Genomic DNA, 24,806 nt, shown 5'->3' with positions numbered 1-24,806 from the left:
AATATATATGTTTTGCTTATTTGTGGAAAAAAAAAAAAAGAAAGAAATTTAGGAAGAATAGACTGGAAACTAATGAGATTGCTTACCAAAGCTGATGGGTAAGATGTGGGTAGAAAATGTGAGAGTATGAGAATAGGATAAAAATGATCAAGAAGTGGCATTTCTTTGACATAGTTTAAAAATATATTCTGAATGTTAGAACCATGTTAATGTTTCACATACTTAATTAAAGAAAATATACTTAAAGAAAACATCAGCGAGGGCAGGGAATTAAAAAAAGTAAACACAAAAACAAATGAACTCAGCTATATTTTATTTTATTTTATTTTTATTTATTTTTTATTATACTTTAAGTTCTAGGGCACATGTGCACAAAGTGCAGGTTTGTTACATATGTATACATGTGCCATGTTGGTGTGCTGCACCCTTTAACTGGTCATTTAGCATTAGGTATATCGCCTAATGCTATCCCTCCCCTCTCCCCCAACCCCATAACAGTCCCTGGTGTGTGATGTTCCCCTTCCTGTGTCCAAGTGTTCTCATTGTTCAATTCCCACCTAAAAGTGAGAACATGCAGTGTTTGGTTTTGTGTCCTTGTGATAGTTTGCTCAGAATGATGGTTTCCAGCTTCATCCATGTTCCTACAAAGGACATGAACTCATCCTTTTTTATGGCTGCAGAGTATTCCACGGTGTATATGTGCCACATTTTCTTCATCCAGTCTATCATTGATGGACATTTGGGTTGGTTCCAAGTCTTTGCTATTGTGAATAGTGCCACAATAAACATATGTGTGCATGTGTCTTTATAACAACATGATTTATAATCCTTTAGGTATATACCCAGTAATGGGATGGCTGGGTCAAATGGTATTTCTAGTTCTAGATCCTTGAGGAATCGCCACACTGTCTTCTACAATGGTTGAACTAGTTTACAGTCCCACCAACAGTGTAAAAGTGTTCCTATTTCTCCACATCCTCTCCAGCACCTGTTGTCCCCTGACTTTTTAATGATGGCCATTCTAACTGGTGTGAGATGGTATCTCATTGTGGTTTTGATTTGCATTTCTCTGATGGCCAGTGATGATGAGCATTTTTTCATGTGTCTGTTGGCTGCATAAATGTCTTCTTTTGAGAAGTGTCTGTTCATATCCTTTGCCCACTTTTTGATGGGGTTGATTTTTTCTTGTAAATTTGGTTAAGTTCTTTGTAGATTCTGGATATTAGCTGTTTGTCAGATGGGTAGATTGTAAAAATTTTCTCCCATTCTGTAGGTTGCCTGTTCACTCTGATGGTGGTTTCTTTTGCTGTGCAGAAGCTCTTTAATTTAATTAGATACTATTTGTCAATTTTGGCTTTTGTTGCCATTGCTTTTGGTGTTTTAGACATGAAGAAGTCCTTGCCAATGCCTATGTCCTGAATGGTATTGCCTAGGTTTTCTTCTAGGGTTTCTATGGTTTTAGGTCTAACATTTAAGTCTTTAATACATCTTGAATTAATTTTTGTATAAGGTGTAAAGAAGGGATCCAGTTTCAGCTTTCTATGTATGCCTAGCCAGTTTTCCCAGCACCATTTATTAAATAGGGAATCCTTTCCCCATTTCTTCTTTTTGTCAGGTTTGTCAAAGATCAGATGGTTGCAGATGTACGATATTATTTCTGAGGCCTCTGTTCTGTTCTATTGGTCTATATCTCTGTTTTGGTACTGGTACCATGCTGTTTTGGTTACGGTAGCCTTGTAGTATAGTTTGAAGTCAGGTAGTGTGATCCCTCCAGCTTTGTTCTGTTGGCTTAGAATTGTCTTGGCAATGCAGGCTCTTTTTTGGTTCCATATGAACTTTAAAGTAGTTTTTTCCAATTCTGTGAAGAAAGTCATTGGTAGCTTGATGGGGATGGCAATGAATCTATAAACTACCTTGGGCACTATGGCCGTTTTCATGATATTGATTCTTCCTACCCAGGTGCATGGAATGTTCTTCCATTTGTTTGTGTCCTCTTTTATTTCGTTGAGCAGTGGTTTGTAGTTCTCCTTGAAGAGGTCCTTCACATCCCTTGTAAGTTGGATTCCTAGGTATTTTATTCTCTTTGAAGCAATTGTGAATGGGAGTTCACTCATGATTTGGCTCTCTGTTTGTCTGTTGTTGGTGTATAGGAATGCTTGTGATTTTTGCACATTGATTTTGTATCCTGAGACTTTGCTGAAATTGCTTATCAGCTTAAGGAGATTTTGAGCTAAGACGATGGGGTTTTCTAAATATACAATCATGTCATCTGCCAACAGGGACAATTTGACTTCCTCTTTTCCTAATTGAATACCCTTTATTTCTTTCTCTTGCCTGATTGCTCTGGCCAGAACTTCCAACACTATGTTGAATAGGAGTGGTGAGAGAGGGCATCCCTGTCTTGTGCCAGTTTTCAAAGGGAATGATTCTAGTTTTTGCCCATTCAGTATGATATTGGCTGTGGGTTTGTCATAGATAGCTCTTATTATTTTGAGATATGTCCCATCAATACCTAGTTTATTGAGAGTTTTAACATGAAGCACTGTTGAATTTTGTCGAAGGCCTTTTCTGCATCTATTGAGATAATCATATGGTTTTTGTCTTTGGTTCTGTTTATATGATGGATTACGTTTATTGATTTGTGTATGTTGAACCAGCCTTGCATCCCAGGGATGAAGCCAACTTGATTATGGTGGATAAGCTTTTTGATGTGCTGCTGGATTCAGTTTGCCAGTATTTTATTGAGGAGTTTTGTATCGATGTTCATCAGGGATATTGGTCTAAAATTCTCTTTTTTTGTTGTGTCTCTGCCAGGCTTTGGTATCAGGATGATGCTGGCCTCATAAAATGAGTTAGGGAGGATTCCCTCTTTTTCTATTGATCAGAATAGTTTCAGAAGGAATGGTACCAGGTTGTCTTTGTACCTCTGGTAGAATTCAGCTGTGAATCCATCTGCTCCTGGACTTTTTTGGGTTGGTAGGCTATTAATTATTGCCTCAATTTCAGAGCCTGTTATTGGTCTATTCAGGAATTCACCTTCTTCCTGGTTTAGTCTTGGGAGGGTGTATGTGTCCACGAATTTATCCATTTCTTCTAGATTTTCTAGTTTATTTGCGTAGAGGTGTTTATAGTATTCTCTGATGGTAGTTTGTATTTCTGTGGGATCAGTGGTGATATCCCCTTTATCATTTTTTATTGCGTCTATTTGATTCTTCTCTCTTTTCTTCATTAGTATTGCTAGAGGTCTATCAATTTTGTTCATCTTTTCAAAAAACCACCTCCTGGATTCATTGATTTTTTGAAGGTTTTTTTTTTTGTGTGTCTCTATCTCCTTCAGTTCTGCTCTGATTTTAGTTATTTCTAGCCTTCTGCATGTGTTTGCTCTTGCTTCTCTAGTTCTTTCAATTGTGATGTTAGGGTGTCAAATTTAGATCTTTCCTGCTTTCTCTTGTGGGCATTTAGTGCTATAAATTTCCCTCTACGCAGTGCTTTAAATGTGTCCCAGAGATTCTGGTATGTTGTGTCTTTGTTCTCATAGCTTTCAAAGAACTTTATTTCTGCCTTCATTTCATTATGTACCCAGTAGTCATTCAGGAGCAGGTTGTTCAGTTTCCATGTAGTTGAGCGATTTTGAGTGAGTTTCTTAATCCTGAGTTCTAGTTTGATTGCACTGTGGTCTGGGAGATGGTTTGTTATAATTTCTGTTCTTTTACATTTGCTGAGGAGTACTTTACTTCCACCTATGTGGTCAATTTTGGAATAAGTGTGATGTGGTGCTGAGAAGAATGTATATTCTGTTGATTTGGGGTCAAGAGTCCTGTAGATGTCTATTAAGTCCACTTGGTGCAGAGCTGAGTTCAATTCCTGGATATCCTTGTTAACTTTCTGTCTCATTGATCTGTCTAATGTTGACAGTGGAGTGTTAAAGTCTCCCATTATTATTGTGTGGGAGTCTAGGTCTCTTTTTAGGTCTCTAAGGACTTGCTTTATGAATCTGGGTGCTCCTGTATTGGGTGCATATATATTTAGGATAGTTAGCTCTTCTTGTTGAATTGATCCCTTTACCATTATGTAATGGCCTTCTTTGTCTCTTTTGATCTTTGTTGGTTTAAAGTCTGTTTTATCAGAGACTAGGATTGCAACCCCTGCTTTTTTTTTGTTTTCCATTTGCTTGATAGATCTTCCTCCATCCCTTTATTTTGAGCCAATCTGTTTCTCTGCATGTGAGATGGGTCTCCTGAATACAGCACACTGATGGGTCTTGACTCTATCCAATCTGCCAGTCTGTGTCTTTTAATTGGAGCATTTAGCCAATTTACATTTAAGGTTAATATTGTTACGTGTGAATTTGATCCTGTGATTATGATGTTAGCTGGTTATTTTGCTAATTAGTTGATGCAGTTTCTTCCTAGCATCAATGGTCTTTACAATTTGTCATATTTTTGCAGTGGCTGGTACTGGTTGTTCCTTTCCATGGTTAGTGCTTCCTTCAGGAGCTCTTGTAAGGCAGGCCTGATGGAGGCAAAATCTCTCAGCATTTGCTTGTCTGTAAGGGATTTTATTTCTCCTTCACTTATGAAGCTTAGTTTGGCTGGATATGAAATTCTGGGTTGAAAATTCTTTACTTTAAGAATGTTGAATATTGGCCCCCACTCTCTTCTGGCTGGTAGAGTTTCTGCAGAGAGATCTGCTGTTAGTCTGATGGGCTTCCCTTTGTGGGTAACCCGACCTTTCTCTCTCTCTGCCCTTAACATTTTTTCCCTCATTTCAACTTTGGTGAATCTGACAATTATGTGTCTTAGAGTTGCTCTTCTTGAGGAGTATCTTTGTGGCATTCTCTGTATTTCCTGAATTTGAATGTTGGCCTGCCTTGCTAGGTTGGGGACGTTCTCCTGGATAATATCATGCAGAGTGTTTTCCAACTTGGTTCCATTCTCCCTGTCACTTTCAGGTACACCAATCAGAAGTAGATTCGGTCTTTTCACATAGTCCCATATTTCTTAGAGGCTTTGTTTGCTTCTTCTTACTATTTTTTCTCTAAACTTCTCTTCTCGCTTCATTTCATTCATTTGATCTTCAATCACTGATACCCTTTCTTCCACTTGATCAAATCGGCTACTGAAGCTTGTGCATGCATCATGTAGTTCCCTTGCCAAGGTTTTCAGCTCTATCAGGTCATTTAAGGTCTTCTCTAGGCTGTTTATTCTAGTTAGCCATTGGTCTAATCTTTTTTCAAGGTTTTTAGCTTCTTTGCAATAGGTTCAAACATCCTCCTTTAGCTTGGAGAAGTTTGTTATTACTGAACGTCTGAAGCCTTCTTCTCTCAACTCCTCAGAGTCATTCTCCATCCAGCTTTGTTCCATTGCTGGTGAGGAGCTGCGTTCCTTTGGTGAAGAGGCACTCTGATTTTTAGAATTTTCAGCTTTTCTGTTCTGGTTTCTCCCCATCTTTGTGGTTTTATCTACCTTTGGTCTTTGATGATGGTGACGTACAGATGGGGTTTTGATGTGGATGTCCTTTCTGTTTGTTAGTTTTCCTTCTAACAGTCAGGACCCTCAGCTGCAAGTCTCTTGGAGTCTGTTGGAGGCCCATTCCAGGCCCTGTTTGCCTGGGTATCACCAGCGGAGGCTGCCGAACAGCAAATATTGCAGAATGGCAAATGTTGCTGCCTGATCCTTCCTCTGGAAGCTTTGTCTTAGAGGGGCACCTATGTGGTGTCAGTTGGTCCCTACTGGGAGGTGCCTCCCAGTTAGGCTACTCTGGGGTCAGGGATCCACTTAAGGAGGCAGTCTGTCCGTTCTCAGATCTCAAACTCCATGCTGGGAGAACCACTACTCTCTTCAAAGCTGTCAGACAGGGATGTTTAAGTCTGCAGAAGTTTCTGCTGCCTTTTGTTCAGCTATGCCCTGCCCCTAGAAGTGGAGTCTACAGAGGCATGCAGGCCTCCTTGAGCTGCAATGGGCTCCACCCAGTTCGAGCTTCTGAGCCACTTTGTTTACCTACTCAAGCCTCAGCAATGACAGATGCCCCTACCCCAGACTCGCTGCCACCTTGCAGTTCGATCTCAGACTGTTTTGCTAGCAGTGAGCGAGGCTCCGTGGGCATAGGATCCTCCAAGCCAGGCATGGGATATAATCTCCTGGTGTGCCGTTTGCTAAGACCATTGGAAAAGCACAGTATTAGGGTGGGAGTGTCCCGATTTTCCAGGTACTGTCTGTCACGGCTTCCTTTGGCTAGGAAAGGGAATTCCCCGACCCCTCGTGTTTCCCAAGTGAGGTGATGCCTTGTCCTGCTTCGGCTCATGGTCCGTGGGCTGCACCCACTGTCCATCAAGTCCCAGTGAGATGAACCCAGTACCTCAGTTGGAAACGCAGAAATCACCCGTACTCTGCATCGCTCACGCTGGGAGCTGTAGACTGGAGCTGTTCCTATTCGGCCATCTTGGAACCTCTCGCAAACCCAGCTATATTTTAAACAGATAACATGACTAAACTGAAAGTGATGAAGGGGTAACTGTGAACACAGTATTTTGACTACACGTCTTCAGGGTAAAGACCAAAAGAACTGTAAACAAATATTATGCTCTTGTGAGTAGATATGGGTTAGCAATTATGAAGTACTTTTATGTATATTATAAAACTGGGTAAGTAAGTAAATATATTGTGGATAATAAGAACCAGGAGAAGAGAGTTAATATATGAAAAGGGGGAAGGTTAGACTGAACTCTGAATTGTTGTATTAAAATTTGGTGATGCATAACTATGGACTGGTAGAGATATATCTATCTGTATGTACGTATCTCTGTATCTATAGAGATAGATACACACACACATATATACACACGTTTTTTCATATATTCACAAGAAAACTTCAGATCAACATTGCTCATGAACACAGACATGAAAATCCCTAACAAAATATTAGCAAATAAAATCCAGTAGTCCATAAAAAACGATAATACTGCACAACGAAGTTGGGCTAAGCTCAGGAATATAGGGCTGGTTCAGCATTCAAAATCAATCAGTGCAACTCACTATATGAGTAGACTAGATAAGAAAAAACGTATCAGTGAATGAAGAAAAAACATTCAACAAAATTCAACATCTACTCATAATTTTAAAAAACTCATACAAACTAGAAGTTGAAAGGAATTTCCTTAACTTAATAAAAGATGTTTATGAAAAACTTCCAACTAACATCATACTTCATGGTGAGAGACTGAATACTTTCGCTATAAAATACAGAAAAATGCAAAGGTGTTTTTAATTAACACCTTTACTTAACATCAGCTTAGAATTTCTAGCTAGTTCAATAAGGCAAGAAAAAGGAATAAAAGGCATATACAGTGGAAAGCAAGAAAGAAACACAGACACACACACACACACACACACACCCCTACCTGGAACTAATAAGTGAGTTTAGCAAGGTCACAGGATATAAGGTTAATATACAAAAGTCAATTTTATTCTTTTTTTTTTTTTTTCTTTTTTTATTATACTTTAGGGTTTTAGGGTACATGTGCACAATGTGACAATGTGCAGGTTTGTTACATATGTATCCATGTGCCATGTTGATTTCCTGCACCCATTAACTCGTCCTTTAGCATTAGGTGTATCTCCTAATGCTGTCCCTCCCCCCTCCCCCCACCCCACAACAGTCCCCGGAGTGTGATGTTCCCCTTCCTGTGTCCATGAGTTCTCATTGTTCAATTCCCACCTATGAGTGAGAACATGCGGTGTTTGGTTTTTTGTCCTTGCGATAGTTTACTGAGAATGATGTTTTCCAGTTTCATCCATGTCCCTACAAAGGACACGAACTCATCATTTTTTATGGCTGCATAGTATTCCATGGTGTATATGTGCCACATTTTCTTAATCCAGTCTATCGTTGTTGGACATTTGGGTTGGTTCCAACTCTTTGCACAGCAAAAGAAACTATCATCAGAGTGAACAGGCAACCTACAGAATGGGAGAAAATTTTTGCAACCTACTCATCTGACAAAGGGCTAATATCCAGAATCTACAATGAACTCAAACAAATTTACAAGAAAAAAACAAACAACCCCATCAAAAAGTGGGCAGAGGACATGAACAGACACTTCTCAAAAGAAGACATTTATGCAGCCGAAAAACACATGAAGAAATGCTCATCATCACTGGCCATCAGAGAAATGCAAATCAAAACCACAGTGAGATACCATCTTACACCAGTTAGAATGGCCATCATTAAAAAATCAGGAAACAACAGGTGCTGGAGAGGATGCGGAGAAATAGGAACACTTTTACACTGTTGGTGGGACTGTAATCTAGTTCAACCATTGTGGAAGTCAGTGTGGCGATTCCTCAGGGATCTAGAACTAGAAATACCATTTGACCCAGCCATCCCATTACTGGGTATATACCCAAAGGACTATAAATCATGCTGCTATAAAGACACATGCACACGTATGTTTATTGCGGCACTATTCACAATAGCAAAGAGTTGGAAGTCAATTTTATTCTTATACATCACCAATAAAAACTGGAATCTGAAATTTAAAAAAATACCATTTACAATAACACTAAAGGAGTACTTAGATATAAGTCTTATAATATATGTGGAAGATTTGTATGTAGAAAACTATACAATACCAATGAAACAAAGATCTAAATGACTGAAGAAAGATACTAAGTTCATGGATTGAAAGACTTAATATTTGAAAGGTGTTCATGTTTCCCAAATTATATATGCAACAAAACCCAAAAAAAAATCCAAAGAAACTTTTTAATAGGTATCAATATGTAGATTATAAAATATATACAATCTATGTAATGTACACAGAACCAAAGGAATAGCCAAGGCAACTCTTAAAAAGGAAAATATACTCGGAAGATGCATGTATCCTGATTTCAAGACTATTACAGTAATTATGATAGTGTGAGACTGGTGAAATGATAAATACATACATCAATAGAACAGAATAGATAAGCCAGAAATGAACAAGTGGTCCTAAAACAAATGACCATACATTTGCAAAAAAAAAAAAAAAAAAACCCAAATCACAGAAACCTTAAACCTAATATACTTTACATCTTACACAAAAATTAAATCATGGCCTACATGTAAAACATAACACTACACAACCTATAGAAAAAAATCTAGAATATCTTCATGACCTTAGTTTTGGTTATAAATTTTTAGATACAATTTCAAAAGCCCAATCCACAAAAGAAAAAAATACATAAATTGGACTTTACAAAAATGGAAAACTTTTGCTTTTTTTGATACTGTTGAAACAGCGAAAAGACCAGCCACAGACTGGGAGAAAATGTTTGCAAATCATTTATCTGATAAAGGATTCATATCTAGAATGCATAAGGAATTCTTAAAACTCAACAATAAAAAAATCAACCTAATACAAAATTAATCCAATACAAAATAGACAAAGGATCTGAACAGATATTTTACTAAAAATGTTTTATGCAGTTGGAAAATAAACATATAAAGGTTCTCACCATCATTTATTATTGGGAAATGCAAATTAAAACAACAATTAGCTAAAACCCCCTGAGACCAATATCAAAACAGCTTAAGAATGTGGGGCAACAGAAATTCTCATTCATTATTCATGGGAATAAAAATCTGGTACAGCCATTTTGGAAGACAGTATGAAAGTTTGTTATAAAGTTAATCATAGACTTATCTGACCTAGGCATCACACAGAATCTTTGCTACTTACAAAGATCACACACACACACACACACACACACACACACACACACACACAAAATCCTTCATTCCTATTGTATATAAAGGCCATAAACCCATAAAAACTGGGAACTCTTTCTGAGAATTAACAGATTTCATAGCTTTTTCAGATGCAGGTATTATAAACCAAGGCAAATAAAATTCACTTTCCAAGTGTATCACACTCCCGGGGCAACTAAATCTCAGATAGAACTTTGTAGTCTTACTGACTTGAAAAATCAGACAATAGAGTTTGGAGGGAAAACAGCAGCTGGAAAGTAGAGGAGGAGATGAGAATCCCAGAAAGCAGAGAGACCCAGAACAGGAGCCAAATTCTGTATATAAACTTTGCCCACATTTCTGTCTGACTCTTGTACCCATACAACGGGCAGACCCCAAGGGGCCAAATTTAGGCTAAAAGAATCTCTATATCAGAGGTTGGGTGAGGTGGCTCATGCCTGTAATCCCAAGCACTTTGGGAAGTCCAGGCAGGTGGATCACCTGAGGTCAGGAGTTCGAGACCAGCCTGGCCAACATGGTGAAACCCCGTCTCTACTAAAAATACAAAAATTAGCTGGGTGTGGTGGCACGCACCTGTAATCGCAGCTACTCGGGAGACTGAGGCAGGAGAATCGTTTAAACCTGGGAGGTGGATGTTGCAGTGAGCGAAGACAGTGCCACTGCACTCCAGCCTGGGTGATGGAGCAAGACTCTGTCTCAGAACAAAACAAAACAACAACAACAAAAATGAACAGGAACATGTGAGCCATAGACAAGAGAAAAAGTGATCCGTGGGAAGACCTTGGGAAGGAGCAATGGCTGGGATCAGCGGAAAAGGATTTGAAGGTGATACTGAAAGACATAAAAGTACACGCTCACTGAATGAACACATAGGAAATCTCAGTAGAGAAACAGAAATGATAATAAAGAACCAAATAAAGATTATAGCACTTAATCTGCCATCAGAATACATTTAATTAGATGGTCATCCAGAGTTATGGAAAATAATAATGCAAAAGTTTGCTTGCAAAGTATTGGAGTTGTCCGAGAAGTGCCATGGGGGTGTGTGTAGGTGGGGGTGGTAAATGGGTCCATTTGTGAGGAACAGGGTAGAGAAAAGGAGTAGAGAAGAATTAGTGTGTTATGGGGCGTTCTCGATGGAGGAAAATAGTTCGTATTTTCGTCTACAAATAAGAGTCATGTGTGATAAGACTTAAAAAGCAGGGGAAGGCCGGACGTGGTGGCTCACACCTGTAATCCCGGCACTTTGGGAGGTGGAGGCAGACTGATCACCTGAGGTCAGGAGTTCGAGACCAGCCTGGCCAACATGGCGAAACCCCGTCTCCACTAAAAATACAAAAAATTAGCCCGGCGTGATGGCACTCACCTGTAATACCAGTTACTTGGGAGGCTGAGACAGGAGAATGGCTTTAACCCGGGAGGGGAAGGTTGCAGTGAGTGAAATCGTGCCACTGCACTCCAGCCTGGGCAACAGAGCCAGACTCCATCTCAAAAACACAAAAACAAAACAAACAAAAAATAAAAAGCAGGGGAAAAGGGACTGTAGTGATTAAAGAGACTAAAACATACAAAGGAACATCAAAGTTAAAAAGGGGAAGAAGTGGAATGATTAACAACTCTTATCAAACTCAGAAAAATAAGGTAAACGAAAAAGAGAAACCATCCTTAAAGTAATAAGCACAGACTAAGAGGAATAAAATCAAACAGTCTTAACGATGAATGAACTGAATAAATTCATTAAAGACAAAGACTGATTAGGTGAAAAATTGAAAACCAATAGTAAACTATCACAAACACAAAATTAAAGCAAACAAAGGGTGACCACATCACAAATGATGGTTTAATTTTTTGAGTGTCAGCTTGGTGAAGTCAGACTAGAAGGGCGACAGACAGAAGGGAGTCTCCTTTCAGTGGGGATGAAAGACTCCCAGCATGCAAATCCTGTGGCAGCACAGGTGAGACTCTGCAGGGAATAGGCGATTTCCTGGCAATTCCAAGTCCCCAAATGGATCCAAGAACAACTGGAGCATTCGAAGTGAGCGATTGCCTGAGTAAAGATGGGAAGGAGGAACTGCCCAGAGGAAGGGGCGCCTCAAGCACCACCCGCCTTTTAGAGAGCAGGTTGAACTCCCCATAGTTAAGCTCTTCCAGAACGGCAAGAAAATGAGCCCCATCCTCCACCCTCCTCCCCACCCAACCAGTCTTTCTAAAGCCAGAATAACTTGAGTTCCAAAGGCTAATAAATTCAGTAAAAAGGAAACTAGGTACCGATTTCACATATTGATATGGAGTCAAATGTTTAAATAAAGTATTAGCATAGAGAATCCAGTAATGTGTCGACAAGAAGCAGATAGTTCCCGGAGTGCCAACCTGTTTCAACAAAGATGGAAACACCAATAAACGAAAAGTAGAAAAACCTATATAAGACGCGTCAACAGATGCTGAAAAGGCATTTCCTAGAAGTCGGCAGCCAAACTTGGTAATTCTTGCATGTGATAAAGGCGACCGTCTGTTCTGCTCGGAGGGGGTTTCCTAACAGGAGGGGCCGGATGCAGGCGTCACATCCACGCCGCCCCAGGTCGTACACCTAGGCCGTCCGGGCTGTCCCAGAGCCGCAGGCCCCGCACCGTCCGCGTCCTCGGCGCGGAGCCCGCAGCCAGCTGCGGCCGAGACCCGCGCGCCCGGAAAGCGGCGCAGCGGACGCCGGAGAAGGCTGGTGGGTACAGGCTGGCCCCGGGCCGGAGCGCCCACGCAGGGCGAGCTGCGCACCGCAGAGAACTGCGGTGGGGGCGCCAGACCGCCTTGCTCCGCCCCTGAGCGGGGCGCCCCGGCCCAACCCCCTGAGGGAGGAGGGTCCAGGTGCCGCAGACTCAGCCCCTGGCCCCGCATCCGCCTGGCAGGTTCTGGCACTCCTCGCTGGTAAGCCCCGTTATTTCGTGCGCAGTGTTTACAGAATATAAGGTTCTTCAGGAAACGATGTTATAGGAGAAATGCCTGGATTTTCCCCAAACTATCAGACAGTATCTTAACTATCAAAAAAAAAAATTCATTTCACTTAACGTGGGGAATGAGACACCAATGCCTATCGTCATTGTATTTTCTTGGAGGTTTTAGTAAATGTAATAAAACAAGAACGTGAAATAACTGGCATGGACACTAGAAAAATACTGTATTACTTTTGCTCTAAATTGCTCCCCAAACTGGATTTTCCAACTTGAACTCCATAGCACCCTGTTCTGTGGTTCCATGTATGTCTCCAAAGGGTTAACAGGAGTCTTTTCTTCCTTTCTGTGGGTGGGGGTGGGGGTGGGGGTGGGGGGGAGAGCAGGGAGAGGGAGAGGGAGATAGGAACTTGATATGTCAACTCTAGCCACTTTTATGTTTATCAAATAGCCATTGAAAACATTTATATTACATTAGCATCAATCACTTTCAAAAACACTTATTCACTAGCAAATTATCAATAATTTAGATTTAACCAAGTTATTGGTGACTCCTTATCACTACGTTTATCTTCTGCTTTCTGGAGATGTCCATATTGATTCGATTTTTGCTTCTCTGGGTTATTTGTAATTAAAAAAATACAAAGTATACTTTCTGAATCCTTACGTATCAGAACTCGTCTTTTGCTTCAACACCTGGTTGATAACTTCCACACCTGGCTCCACTGACTTCTTTGTGTTTCAGGTAAGTCTCATTCTCTTTCAAATTGTAGGTCGCTGGGACCTGTGTATTTTTTCTTTTTATCCGTCTAATTCAGAGCTTAATGAGCCTTTGAAGTTCAAAGGATGATTAGAATCTTCAATGGCTCCCTAGTTTTGGTCCATTGTAGAGAAAGCATTTAGTGATGATGTACTTGTGAAGAGACAGTACACGTGTACTATCTCCTCACGCTGATGCAGAAAACCAGAACAAAAGGAAGTTTAAGGATGATTACACACTCTTCAGGGTATAACAAACTTTTCCATAGAACAGGGATGTCCCATGTCAAAATTATTTTATTAATTTCTAGTGTCAAATTTCGAAAAAGTTTTTTAAAAGTCTCCTAAATCTTAAATGGCTGAGTCTTTCAGGGAAGCACTGTTTGTCATTCATCCAACAAATACTTGATTATCTGCCCTTTGCTTGGAACTATGTGGATAGGGCTTTACCCTCAAGTACTAGAAAAAATATTATTCTGAGATGATCTAATCAACTGTGTGTGGATAGGGTTTTGCCCTCAAGTACTAGAAAATATATTATTCTGAGATGATCTAATCAACTGTAATATATGTTTAGAGGGAAAATAAATTACTGTTCAGTGAATGAGACCAGAAGGCTTTGTGGAAGAGAGGTAATTTAAAAAGGGGTGGAGGATGGATAATGAGTAAGATTTTGGCATGTGGAATTCTTGTGCAGGAGGAGAAATCCAGCATTCCAGGGATGGTGGACAACTGGAGGTGAAGGGACAGATAAGCACAGGCTCCAGTATAAGGAACAGGAAAAGGAGTAGGGAAGAATTAGTGTGTTATGGGGCGTTCTCAATGGAAGAAAATAGTTCGTATTTTCGTCTACAAATAAGAGTCATGTGTGAGCCGGGCGCGGTGGCTCATGCTTGTAATCCCAGCACTTTGGGAGGCCGAGGCGGGCGGATCACGAGGTCAGGAGATCGAGACCACGGTGAAACCCCGTCTCTACTAAAAATACAAAAAATTAGCCGGGCGTGGTGGCGGGCGCCTGTAGTCCCAGCTACTTGGAGTGGCTGAGGCAGGAGAATGGAGTGAACCCGGGAGGCGGAGCTTGCAGTGAGCCGAGATCGCGCCACTGCACTCCAGCCTGGGTGACAGAGCGACACTCTGTCTCAAAAGAAAAAAACAAAAAAAAAGAGTCATGTGTGATAAGACTTAAAAAGCAGGGGAACGCCTCCTTCCTTCCTCCCTCCCTCCCTCCCTCCCTCCCTCCTTCCTTCCTTCCTTCCTTCCTTCCTTCCTTCCTTCCTTCCTTCCTTCCTTCCTTCTTTCCCTCCTTCCCTCCTTCCCTCCTTCTTTCTTTTTTTCCCTCTGTGGCCCAGGCTGGAGTATAGTCGGCTCGCTGCAGACTCCCTGCCTCCAGCTCCCGTGATTCTCCTGCCTTGGCCTGTGGCCTACCTGGGATTGCCGGCGCGCGCCACCACCCCTGCCTGGTTTTTGTCCTTTGGCTGGAGGCGCGGTTTCGCCATGTTGGCCAGCCTGGTCTCCAGCTCCTGACCTCGAGTGGTCTGCCCGCCTTGGCCTCCCGAGGTGCTGGGACTGCAGACGGAGTCTCACTCACTCGGTGCTTGGTGTTGCCCGGGCTGGAGTGCAGTGGCGTGGTCTTGGCTCGCTGCAGCCTCCGCCTCCCAGCCGCCTGCCTTGGCCTCCCAGGGTGCTGGGATTGCAGCCTCTGCCCGGCCGCCGCCCCGTCTGGGATGTGAGGAGCGCCTCTGCCTGGCCGCCCCATCTGGGAGGTGAGGAGCGCCTCTGCCCAGCCGCCACCCTGTCTAGGAAGTGAGGAGCACCTCTGCCCCGCCGCCCCGTCTGGGAAGAAGTGAGGAGCGCCTCTGCCCGGCCGCCCATCGTCTGGGATGTGAGGAGCGCCTCTGCCCGGCCGCCCATCGTCTGGGATGTGAGGAGCGCCTCTGCCCGGCTGCCCATCGTCTGGGAAGTGAGGAGCGTCTCTGCCCGGCCGCCCCGTCTGGGAAGTGAGGAGCGCCTCTGCCCGGCCTCCCTGTCTGGGAAGTGTACCACAGACGCCAGACACAATGTGGGGGCTGGACGTGGTGGCTCACGCCTGTAGTCCCAGCACTCTAGAAAGCCGAGGCGGGTTGATCACTTGAGGCTAGGAGTTCGAGACCAGCCTGGCCAACATGGCGAAACATATGAAAAATACAACTGACAAACCAACCAGCCAACCCAGCAACAACAAAACAGGTCTACCCTGGAGTCATACTCTATTTTCCTCCCTTTCTGATCCTTTATCCCACTTCCTTTTTCTTTCTCTTCCTTCTCCTTCTTTGTCAAATAGAGGATTGAGTTATTATCATTGATCCATACAAAGTCCCTCTCTATTTTAATTCCCACCCCCCATTTCTATTTCCCGTCTTCCCATGTGCAACCTTCCTAATATGTTTGATATGCATCTTTTTGTTATGTATTTTTAGAAAATGTTTATTGTTTTGTGTGCAAAAAAAAATTTTTTTTAATAAAAAAAAAGCAGGGGAAGGCCGGACGTGGTGGCTCACACCTGTAATCCCGGCACTTTGGGAGGTGGAGGCGGACTGATCAGCTGAGGTCAGGAGGGTGATCCCATAAGAGGGTGACTCCATAAGATGATGGAAAAAGGCAGAGGAGAAAATGGGCAGGTACTATTAAGGATGGAGGAACATTTTCAGGGTCACTGACTAACTCAATAAAGCTAGCATATAGGAATAAATATGGACATATATAAAAGAATTTATGACAAAATACAAAAGTAGCACTTTACCACTGCAAAAAAAAATAATTTAACTCAGAAAGCTGGGGATGAGTTGAACTTACTGGCTGGAAGTTATTAGACAATATGGTCTTCAAGACACTTACAGGGTTTATATTTGTTACAGCCACTGATCACCATTAATTCTGGGGTGGGAAAAGCCGACTTAACTTAAAAATCTTTAAATAGGGCATCATGGCTTAGGTTATTAACTTCCTTACACAATGAACATTCCTAGGTCATGAGAATCTGTTTACAGGAACCTGCTTAAAAATATCAGGTGTGTATGAATCCTAATAACAGATCAATTATTGTTAGAAACAGCAGTTTACTAACGTTATTCCAGTAAGACTACTAGCTGCACTAGCAACACTTTGAAAGGAGCCTCAAGAAATTATTAAAGTTCTCTAATGACAAATAGAATAAACCAAAAGTAATACTTTTCCAATAATTCTAATACCATAAAGCAGAAAATCTTACGTGAGGGGCCTTTACTCTTCCCACTCTCATTCTCTCAAAACCCTAAGACCTTGACTCAGGTGTTATTTTAAAGGGACTATCTGCCTGTTTAAAAAAAAGATTCAAATTTATAGAATTTTCCACTTGTGCATTTATAATACACATTGGTTTACATTTAAAGTATCTATTGAGTAAAGCAAAGTTAGCCTGTTTACATAAAAAAATTGTTAATTTTCATCTGCAATAATGGCAGTCAAAGACTACAGTAAAGAAGATATTCTGTGCACTCCTTCATGGATACAGTCTCCATCAAGCACCGTGCTCTTTTCCCACTCCTTTTCTCAAGCAGACAGAACCTGGGAATTTATGTGCTATGCTGTTAACAGTGTATCAGGGAGAAAAGTGTTTTCATTTCCTTTAAGGTAAAACTAGCTCCTCCAAAGAATGGCAGACATATTCTGAAAAAGGCAAAAGGGCACAAGTGTTTTCCTTCTGTGAAGTCCTGAACGATTTCATACGAATTTAAAACATATTTAGTGTTAATTCTAAGAATATAGAAATACTGCATTAATTTGCAGAAATTAAACAAGTGAAAAGAGGAAGGAATTGCCACACTGGAATTATGTTCATTTTCTTTACCCCTCTGAAAATAGGAAAGTCAAAAAGGTGAGGCAAGAATTTTTCCTATTATACTGAAAGAGGTGCTATGAGATACATAACAAATTATTTCTACAGTTGGTTCCCGGAAAGGTATTAACCGAATTTTTAGAATTAATACCTGTCTCGGAAGCTGTGTTGCTGACCATTTAGCAGATGAGTTTTAGCTGAAATATGTGTGATTGCCATTTTGGTCCACACAAATTGTCAAGGGAGCTTTCTTCAGCAAAATTTTAGGCAAATAGCCCAAAGGGAACTCTGAAAGAATAATTTTAGTACTGACAAACATAAGTCTTAAATAAATGCTAAATACCAATTTTTTTTCTCCCAGAAACAAGCAACTAATACCCTTTCTTGAATTCTAAACTCACCTGGATTCAAGTTCTGATGCATCATCTTTTGACTTTTTTATTTAAAATTTCTATCCTTCCTCTAAAGATACAAAAGTTTTAAAACCAAAAACCTAGATTTTACATTTCAATAATATTGTCCTAGAACCAGCTATTAGACTATTAATCAAATGAGAAAATACTTATAATTTGAAGAAAAAATGTGATAGCAAATAGAAAATTATCATCTATTAAGATTTCAGGAAGATCTACATTATCTAAAGCCATTCTATAATTTTATTCATATATTTTGTGGAATTCACATATCTTATTCTTACAGCAAACATAACACTGTAGGCCACAAGAAGCTGCAGTACTATTGTTTAATTAGCAGCAAATTAATATTTTAAATCTGGTATATGGACAATAAATAGTCTGCTTCTTTGGATGTGAATGTTTAAAATGTAGTATCACTGCAGCTTCATAATGTGATTGCTATTTTACAGAGCTTATACACACACAAAAAATATGATCTTTGTCTATATTTTATACAAATACAACAGTAGTTTGTGAATACATTTTAAGTACATGATATACATGATAAGCCACTTGATTTCCCAATATTACAGAATAGCAATTTTAAATGCAATAAAAATATACAAAATTCGGCCTGGAATGCAGATTTTTTTCTTTTCTATTTTGACTCAAAACTTTATCATTAGAACATTTTTAGAATACTAGTCCAAACACTTTTTCATTAGCTAAAAATGCAATTTCAGCAGTCCAGCTTATGTTCAGGTATGATGCAATCCGTTTCCTAATGGATTCCCAGTTTTTGTTAAATTCAAAGGGCTGTTAGTAACATACAGCATGTTCTTCACTCCACACCCTATCATAAAGCCCACTTTCCATTCTGAGTTACAGTCACCTTGTGGACAAATGCTGGGTTTGTTCTGGTAACATTTGCATGTCCGAGATCTCCTTTTGCAAGTGCACATGAATACATTGTGGTGGTGTAAAAGTTTAAAGACAAATTAAGTCACAGTATAAAAATATATTGTACACTTTTACACCTAATGTAGTCCTTTTTCTATGGATAAAAAAATACGACTGCATGAGACAGAGAAGTTTGTAGCACCATGAAGAGTTGTAGCCCAAGTTACATTAGCAGCATGATCCAACATAATATTGAAGGAGTGTTTCTGAGAACATAAACATTCATTCTGGTTCATCTGTACCACTGAAGCTTATACAATGAAGTGTTTTATATATTAGCAATAGTTCTGTGTCATTTCTAGGCTAGATAACATCAAAAGACACTGCCTTCCATCCTCAGAGGGTTGACAACATCATAGAAAGGCCCTAAGTGCAATCTGAGTGTGCCTTCACCAATGCTGCTCACATGATCTTCTTTTCTATGATCCCAAAGGAGCTGCCTATGGGCTTTTAGCAGAAAACTACACAACTTATGTAGATCTGTGTGATCACAACAGACTATCTGTGTTGTAGACATGGCTGCTGACACAGTGTGAGAAAAACAAGACAAATTCAACTTAGGCACACGTTTACCAGAACTAACAGCCAGCCATCGCTAATGACGAATACTAAACATTTAAAAGATCTCCTCCAATGTCACATGGATCTCAGTAGGCTAGAAGCAACTTGGGTGAACTGGTATTTTTTAACTTACGTACTGGGAAGACAGTGTGCTTTGAGACGCGTAAACCTTGTAAAAAAATAAACCATTGTAAAACCTTATGAAAAGACACACACTGATTCTGTGCAATATAGCAAATTGATAAGAAAACACTGTAAAAATGTACCTGTTTAAAATACCATCTACCAATTTTGTACACAAAGCATTATATATCAAAGGCCTACATATATATCATCTAATGGCACTTGAATTATAATAAGTCTTAAAATAAAAGGCATAACCTATAAGAAAGTTTCTGTAAAGGTTTAGATTCATTTTGAAAGTGCTATATCTTGTAATATGTGTAGTATAGAGGTTGACCAAGCTCTATTTTTTAAAAAAATATTGGCCTATAATATGTGTATTGCTCACTAGATGAACGATCCTGAAAATATGTACTCTTTAACATTCATTATTAGCTTAATAAAGCAATCGGCTCTGGCTCATGTTTCAGTCAGTATATGGTTTTTAAAAACCGCTACTGTCCAAATTAACACAATATATCACTATATTCCACAAATGACTAAGAAAAATAAAGCACAAGCAACAAATAGGCAAAAATACACATCTTGAAAGAAACATTAAATGAAATAAAAAGGTTGCACACAGAGTGATGCATAATCAGCCAGGACAATTGAAGTTTTAAAAAACTGAACGTGGTAATAGGATTTTAAAATGAAAGTTTTGACAGTGATCGATAACTATAAAGGTACTTGTATACATCAATGGATAGCATTGCTTACAGTGCCAAGATCCTTCCACACTCACACTTCCGTGTTTGGTGACCTAATTTGTACACACATGTGGAAGTGAAACTGAATGAGGTTCAATATCTTGTCTGAGGTCCAAATTCTAAACTACTTTTATTTAATGTTAATCCCTTTTTTTTTTTTTTTTTTTTAACCAAGCTAAGGCACTACCAGAAATTTCAAGGATAATGATTCTGGCCACTAGAGAATGAAAACAGCATTGGCAATATTTATTTTTAATCATATCTTGTTGACATAGAAATAAACAATCTTTTTCTAGGAAAAAATGCCAATTCTGTGTTACATCCTTGTTAGAACATTGTGCAATTCAAATAAGCGAGTCTGCCTCATTTTTAATAGAAATTCTCTCAAAAAGGGTTTAGTGACCACTACAGTCAATTTTAAAAACAAATTAGCTGAATTCCCTCTTACTCTGAAGTGTTATTTCAAGTCTGTGGGGGCGGGAACAGGCAAAGAGGTGTACACATGAAAATTAAGACTCCACAATTTTAACACTGGTGCCCTGAAAGATGTGCCTCCATGTATTTGAATTTCACGCAGGGCAAGATTTAAGTATGTGTGTGTGTGTGTGTGTGTGTGTGTGTGTATGTGTGTGTGTATATATATATATACACACACACATATATATACATATACACACACATACATACACATATATACATATATGGCGCTATTCCCCATTTCCAAAATGCTTTACTTAATAAATCCTGGTACTCCCTTTTTAAAATTAGCAGTGAATACAGCCTACTAAGGCCAATGTCTCAGTTCACTAATTTGATAACTTCTCAAGTACATTTTAAACAGAATAAAGTAGTGCTTCCACACTTGCTATTTGTGATTTCTATTTAAAAATAGGTTTTCTATTTGTGCTCTGTCACCAATTTTTTTCCTTTTATATGGTGATTAAAGCAATATTGAACACTAATCATTCAACTAAAGATTTAGGTAAGCAATCTGTTTCATAGAAACTAAAGGAAGCAGTAATGAAGCAGAGCGAAAAGCCTACTTTCAGAACAAATATTCTCCTAACTAAAAGCTAGGAGCAGTTTGAGAAATTTAAAAATGTACTTCCTTATTAACATATATAATTTTAATGCCTTTGGAACACACTTTTTTAATAAATGTAATTTTTCATAATAAAATTTAAATACATAAGTATAAAAACTACTGCTCCTAGGATTAAAAAAATATAGGAGCATGATAAAATATCAGGAGTCAAAGCTCCTTCAGAGAGCAACTTTGATTCTATGAAGTGCGGTGTGTGTGTGTGTGTGTGTGTGTGTGTGTATTATATATATATATATTGAAGCCCCCATTTACATTATTACAATTTACATTTCTCCACAAATTATACTACTCCCAAATATTTTAAATAATGTATTATATTCAGTAATCTGTACTCATTTTTAGAAATTCTTGGTAAACATTGCAATCTGCAGTGATAACTGGCCCTACAAAAAGGAAAGAAGTTTCCATATAGGGCTAATGAGTGCTCAGAAATATTTTTGTTTTTTTTTAAAGAGATATATACTCTTCTAAAAACCTCCCACCCTTGCCCCCATCCCCAGTGGAGACGGTCCCAAAATAAGGTGTTAACAAGTGCTTAATAGATATGTTTCTTAGGTTAATGTCCCAACTGACCCTTAGAAAAATATATTAATTAGACCTTTAAGAAGATTATGTTGGTTGTCTAACGTGAGGAAAAGCCTATAATTATTCAGTGAATATAATATATTCTCAATTGTTATTTTCATGTTAACCAAGACAGGTTTGTTTTACTTTACTTTGTTACCCTCTACAAACTCAACTTATTTGCAACACTCCTATCATTTCCCAGAGATGCATGAAAGTGGGATTTTACTGTATATATTTCTAGTCACTTAAAACTTTGTGGTAGTTCCTCAGGTAGTTTTCTAACGCATTTAACTTCAAATTCTCCATCCAAAATATCGCAAAGACAGATGGATTCACATTGAATCAGGAAGATAACATGGGAGTAGGACTGTTGTTTTTGTTTTCTGCTTTTGGTTCTTAAGGGAAAGAAAAACGTATCACATTCAGCAAGAAATGATATAAGCGATATGCTTTTACTTTACTTCTAAAAAGTCCAGTTTTTAACCCTGGCTACAGGGGCCATGATCCCTAGACAAGTTCCCAAATGTAACCATGTGCTTCACGTCTATCTTCCTGCTTAGAAGTCTGTCACCCACAGAGGCTGAGTCAATCCACTGTGGGATAAACACACCTCATGGCTGCAGTTCCACAATGGCTCCAGATTATGGACTAACTGTGGACCAACAATGAAAATAAATTGCTGGCTGCACTTGACCCACCCCTTGGATGTGAAAGGTGGAAAAGATTAAAGAGATCTACCTATATATCGACTCTGAAGACCCCAATGCCATACACTACTACTATTATTAAATGAAAAGATAGCATGTTAGGAAGGATGAAACACAACAAAATATCCTGTGTACTAATTTAGGGCCAACTATTAAGTGACACGACATGCCATGTCACCCAACAAAGAGTCTCTTTTTGCTATAAATACTGATGCTTTGTGTTTAGGGTTTGTTTTCCTTAAAGGCTCATAATAAAGATGGCAAATATTTTAGCCAGACAATAGTGAGTCTTCAGAATATACTGATCTGAAATTATGGTGTATCTAACAAACATTTGTTATCTTCCCAAACTGGACTCTTAATTCACTTGAAGCACTTGATTATTAATCCATTTAGAAGCTAGTAAGAAAATTTAAACCCTTGAGTTATTCACAAACATTTTATACAATTTACATTCTATTGCTAAATTTTTTAATGAGCCAGATGTCAAAAGGTAGAGCCACTGTTATTAGACAAAAATGAAAATTTTAAGATCTAAAAGTAATCTGAAAATGGGATTTGTAAAAGTTTACTACTAATAATGGCTTTCCTATATGAAAAAAAAAAGTCTTAAAGTCTTAAAATATGACAATTGGCAGTGAATCAGGACAAAATACCCAGGTAAACTTAACTGAACACAAATGGTTCCAAAGCTCATTTTAAAAGCTAGTTTCTATTTTATACTGGCTTAATGAACATTTGTATCATACAAAAGCAGAAATTTTTATACTGTTTTAAAGTAGGCACTAAAATAAAAATGGTCATCTAGGGCACGGCTACACATACATTTCTGTAATGAATCCATGTCCCAGAATCCTACTGAAAAGCTTGATGGAAACGTGGGAGGGTGGTACTTGTGCTTAAACTGCTGGTGAAAGCTGCTGACAGTGAGTGCAGAGACCCAAGCCCTATAGTGTTTGCAGGATCCTGAAGATCCTGTGTTTGTGGGGGGAGCTGGGAAACAGAAGAATGTGCTTCTTCCTGGGAATAGCTCATTCCAAGGCTCCCCACTGATAGAGGATTATAGGGAGGACCATTTAAAGGTATGAAATTAAACAACTGAGAAAAATCCAATGCTGGTGTGTTTAGGGGGTCACTGATGGAGATAGAGCTTTTGGATAGGGAGAGGTCTCCTGCACCATCATCTAGGGACCCAATCTGAGGATCCAACCCTAGCTTAGATGATGACGATGCTTGAGAATCTTGGGATGAAGAGGGCACGCCACCTTGTAACTCCATCAGGTAACTCTCAATTTCCCCCTTTAATGGCTGTTCTTTTTCAGGAATAGAAATTGCATATGAGGTAGAACTGAACGGATACTTGAAAGAAAGGTGGTGAGAGGGATGAACAGTGTCCATATCTATTGGGCATGTCATTCCCAACGGTAAAGTTGTGATCATTTGGTGGGCAGATCCCGAGCTCTGCATGGACTGAAATGGAGTGTTGTAGAGGTTTAACTGCAAAGTGTTTGTGAATGGCTTTGATAACAGTTCACTGGAAGGTAAGGACATCACCGGAAGGAGCTCGTCTTTTATAGGCACAGACACATTGCAGGTAAATGGGTCGAGGAAATCCACTGGTTCTGTTTTGACCTTCAGAAGCTCTTGATTGTGACTCTTCTTCATATGTCGAGTCAGGTGATCCTTTCGCCCGAATCTCTGTGCACAATACTGACAGAGGAAGTCCTTTCTTCCAGTGTGCACCACCATGTGTCTCCGGACATCCTTTCGGGTGTAGAACCGGCGATCACAATGTTCGCACTGGTGCTTTTTTTCTTTAACCCCACCAGACGACTTGCCTGCATGAGATTTAAGGTGCTCCAGAAGCACTCCCGTGCTTTCAAAAGTTTGCAAACATACCTTACAGGTGAGGTCACCACTTGTTGCGGCATGCAAGGCCAAGTGACGTTTAAATCCAAGCTTGGTATTGTAGTTCTTGCCACATTCTTCGCACTTAAACGTCTCTTTGTTAGGGTCGTGCGTATGGAGGTGATTCTTCAGATGATCTTTCCGGTGAAACATTTTCTCACAATAATTACACTTGTGGGTTTTCTCAGGAGAATGAGTAGCCATGTGCCTTTAAACACAGATATAATCTATAAGTAGTTATTATGACAAAAATGGCATGTATTCACTTTTCAAATGGAAGCTAAACTACTATGCTAACACAGAATTCCCTTAGTAATGGAAACTGTTTAACTTAATATATACCACAAGGATAGTTAATATACCTAATTACTGCAAAACTTGAGCCATTTAAGTTGCCACTTTAGTTTTTGCTGGTTTCCAGCTATCATTA

General features: G+C 39.5%; 1 protein-coding gene across 3 annotated transcripts in view; it reads right to left on the bottom strand.

Annotated features, from left to right (window-relative positions):
• Positions 1-21,229: 21,229 nt before the first annotated feature.
• The window catches only part of PLAG1 (PLAG1 zinc finger), a 47,010-nt gene continuing 43,433 nt past the window's right edge, over positions 21,230-24,806 (bottom strand). For all 3 annotated transcript variants that reach the window (XM_058444521.1, XM_058444522.1, XM_032759745.2), the window contains one exon: positions 21,230-24,584. In XM_058444521.1, the coding sequence (XP_058300504.1) occupies positions 23,324-24,584 (1,261 nt within the window). In that variant the 3' untranslated portion in view covers positions 21,230-23,323. The remainder of the gene's footprint in view (positions 24,585-24,806) is intronic.

The sequence above is a fragment of the Hylobates moloch genome, unplaced genomic scaffold (genome assembly GCF_009828535.3).
Source record: "Hylobates moloch isolate HMO894 unplaced genomic scaffold, HMol_V3 SCAFFOLD_9, whole genome shotgun sequence".
NCBI classification, from domain to species: domain Eukaryota; kingdom Metazoa; phylum Chordata; class Mammalia; order Primates; family Hylobatidae; genus Hylobates; species Hylobates moloch.
This window is presented reverse-complemented; position numbering and strand designations above follow the sequence as displayed.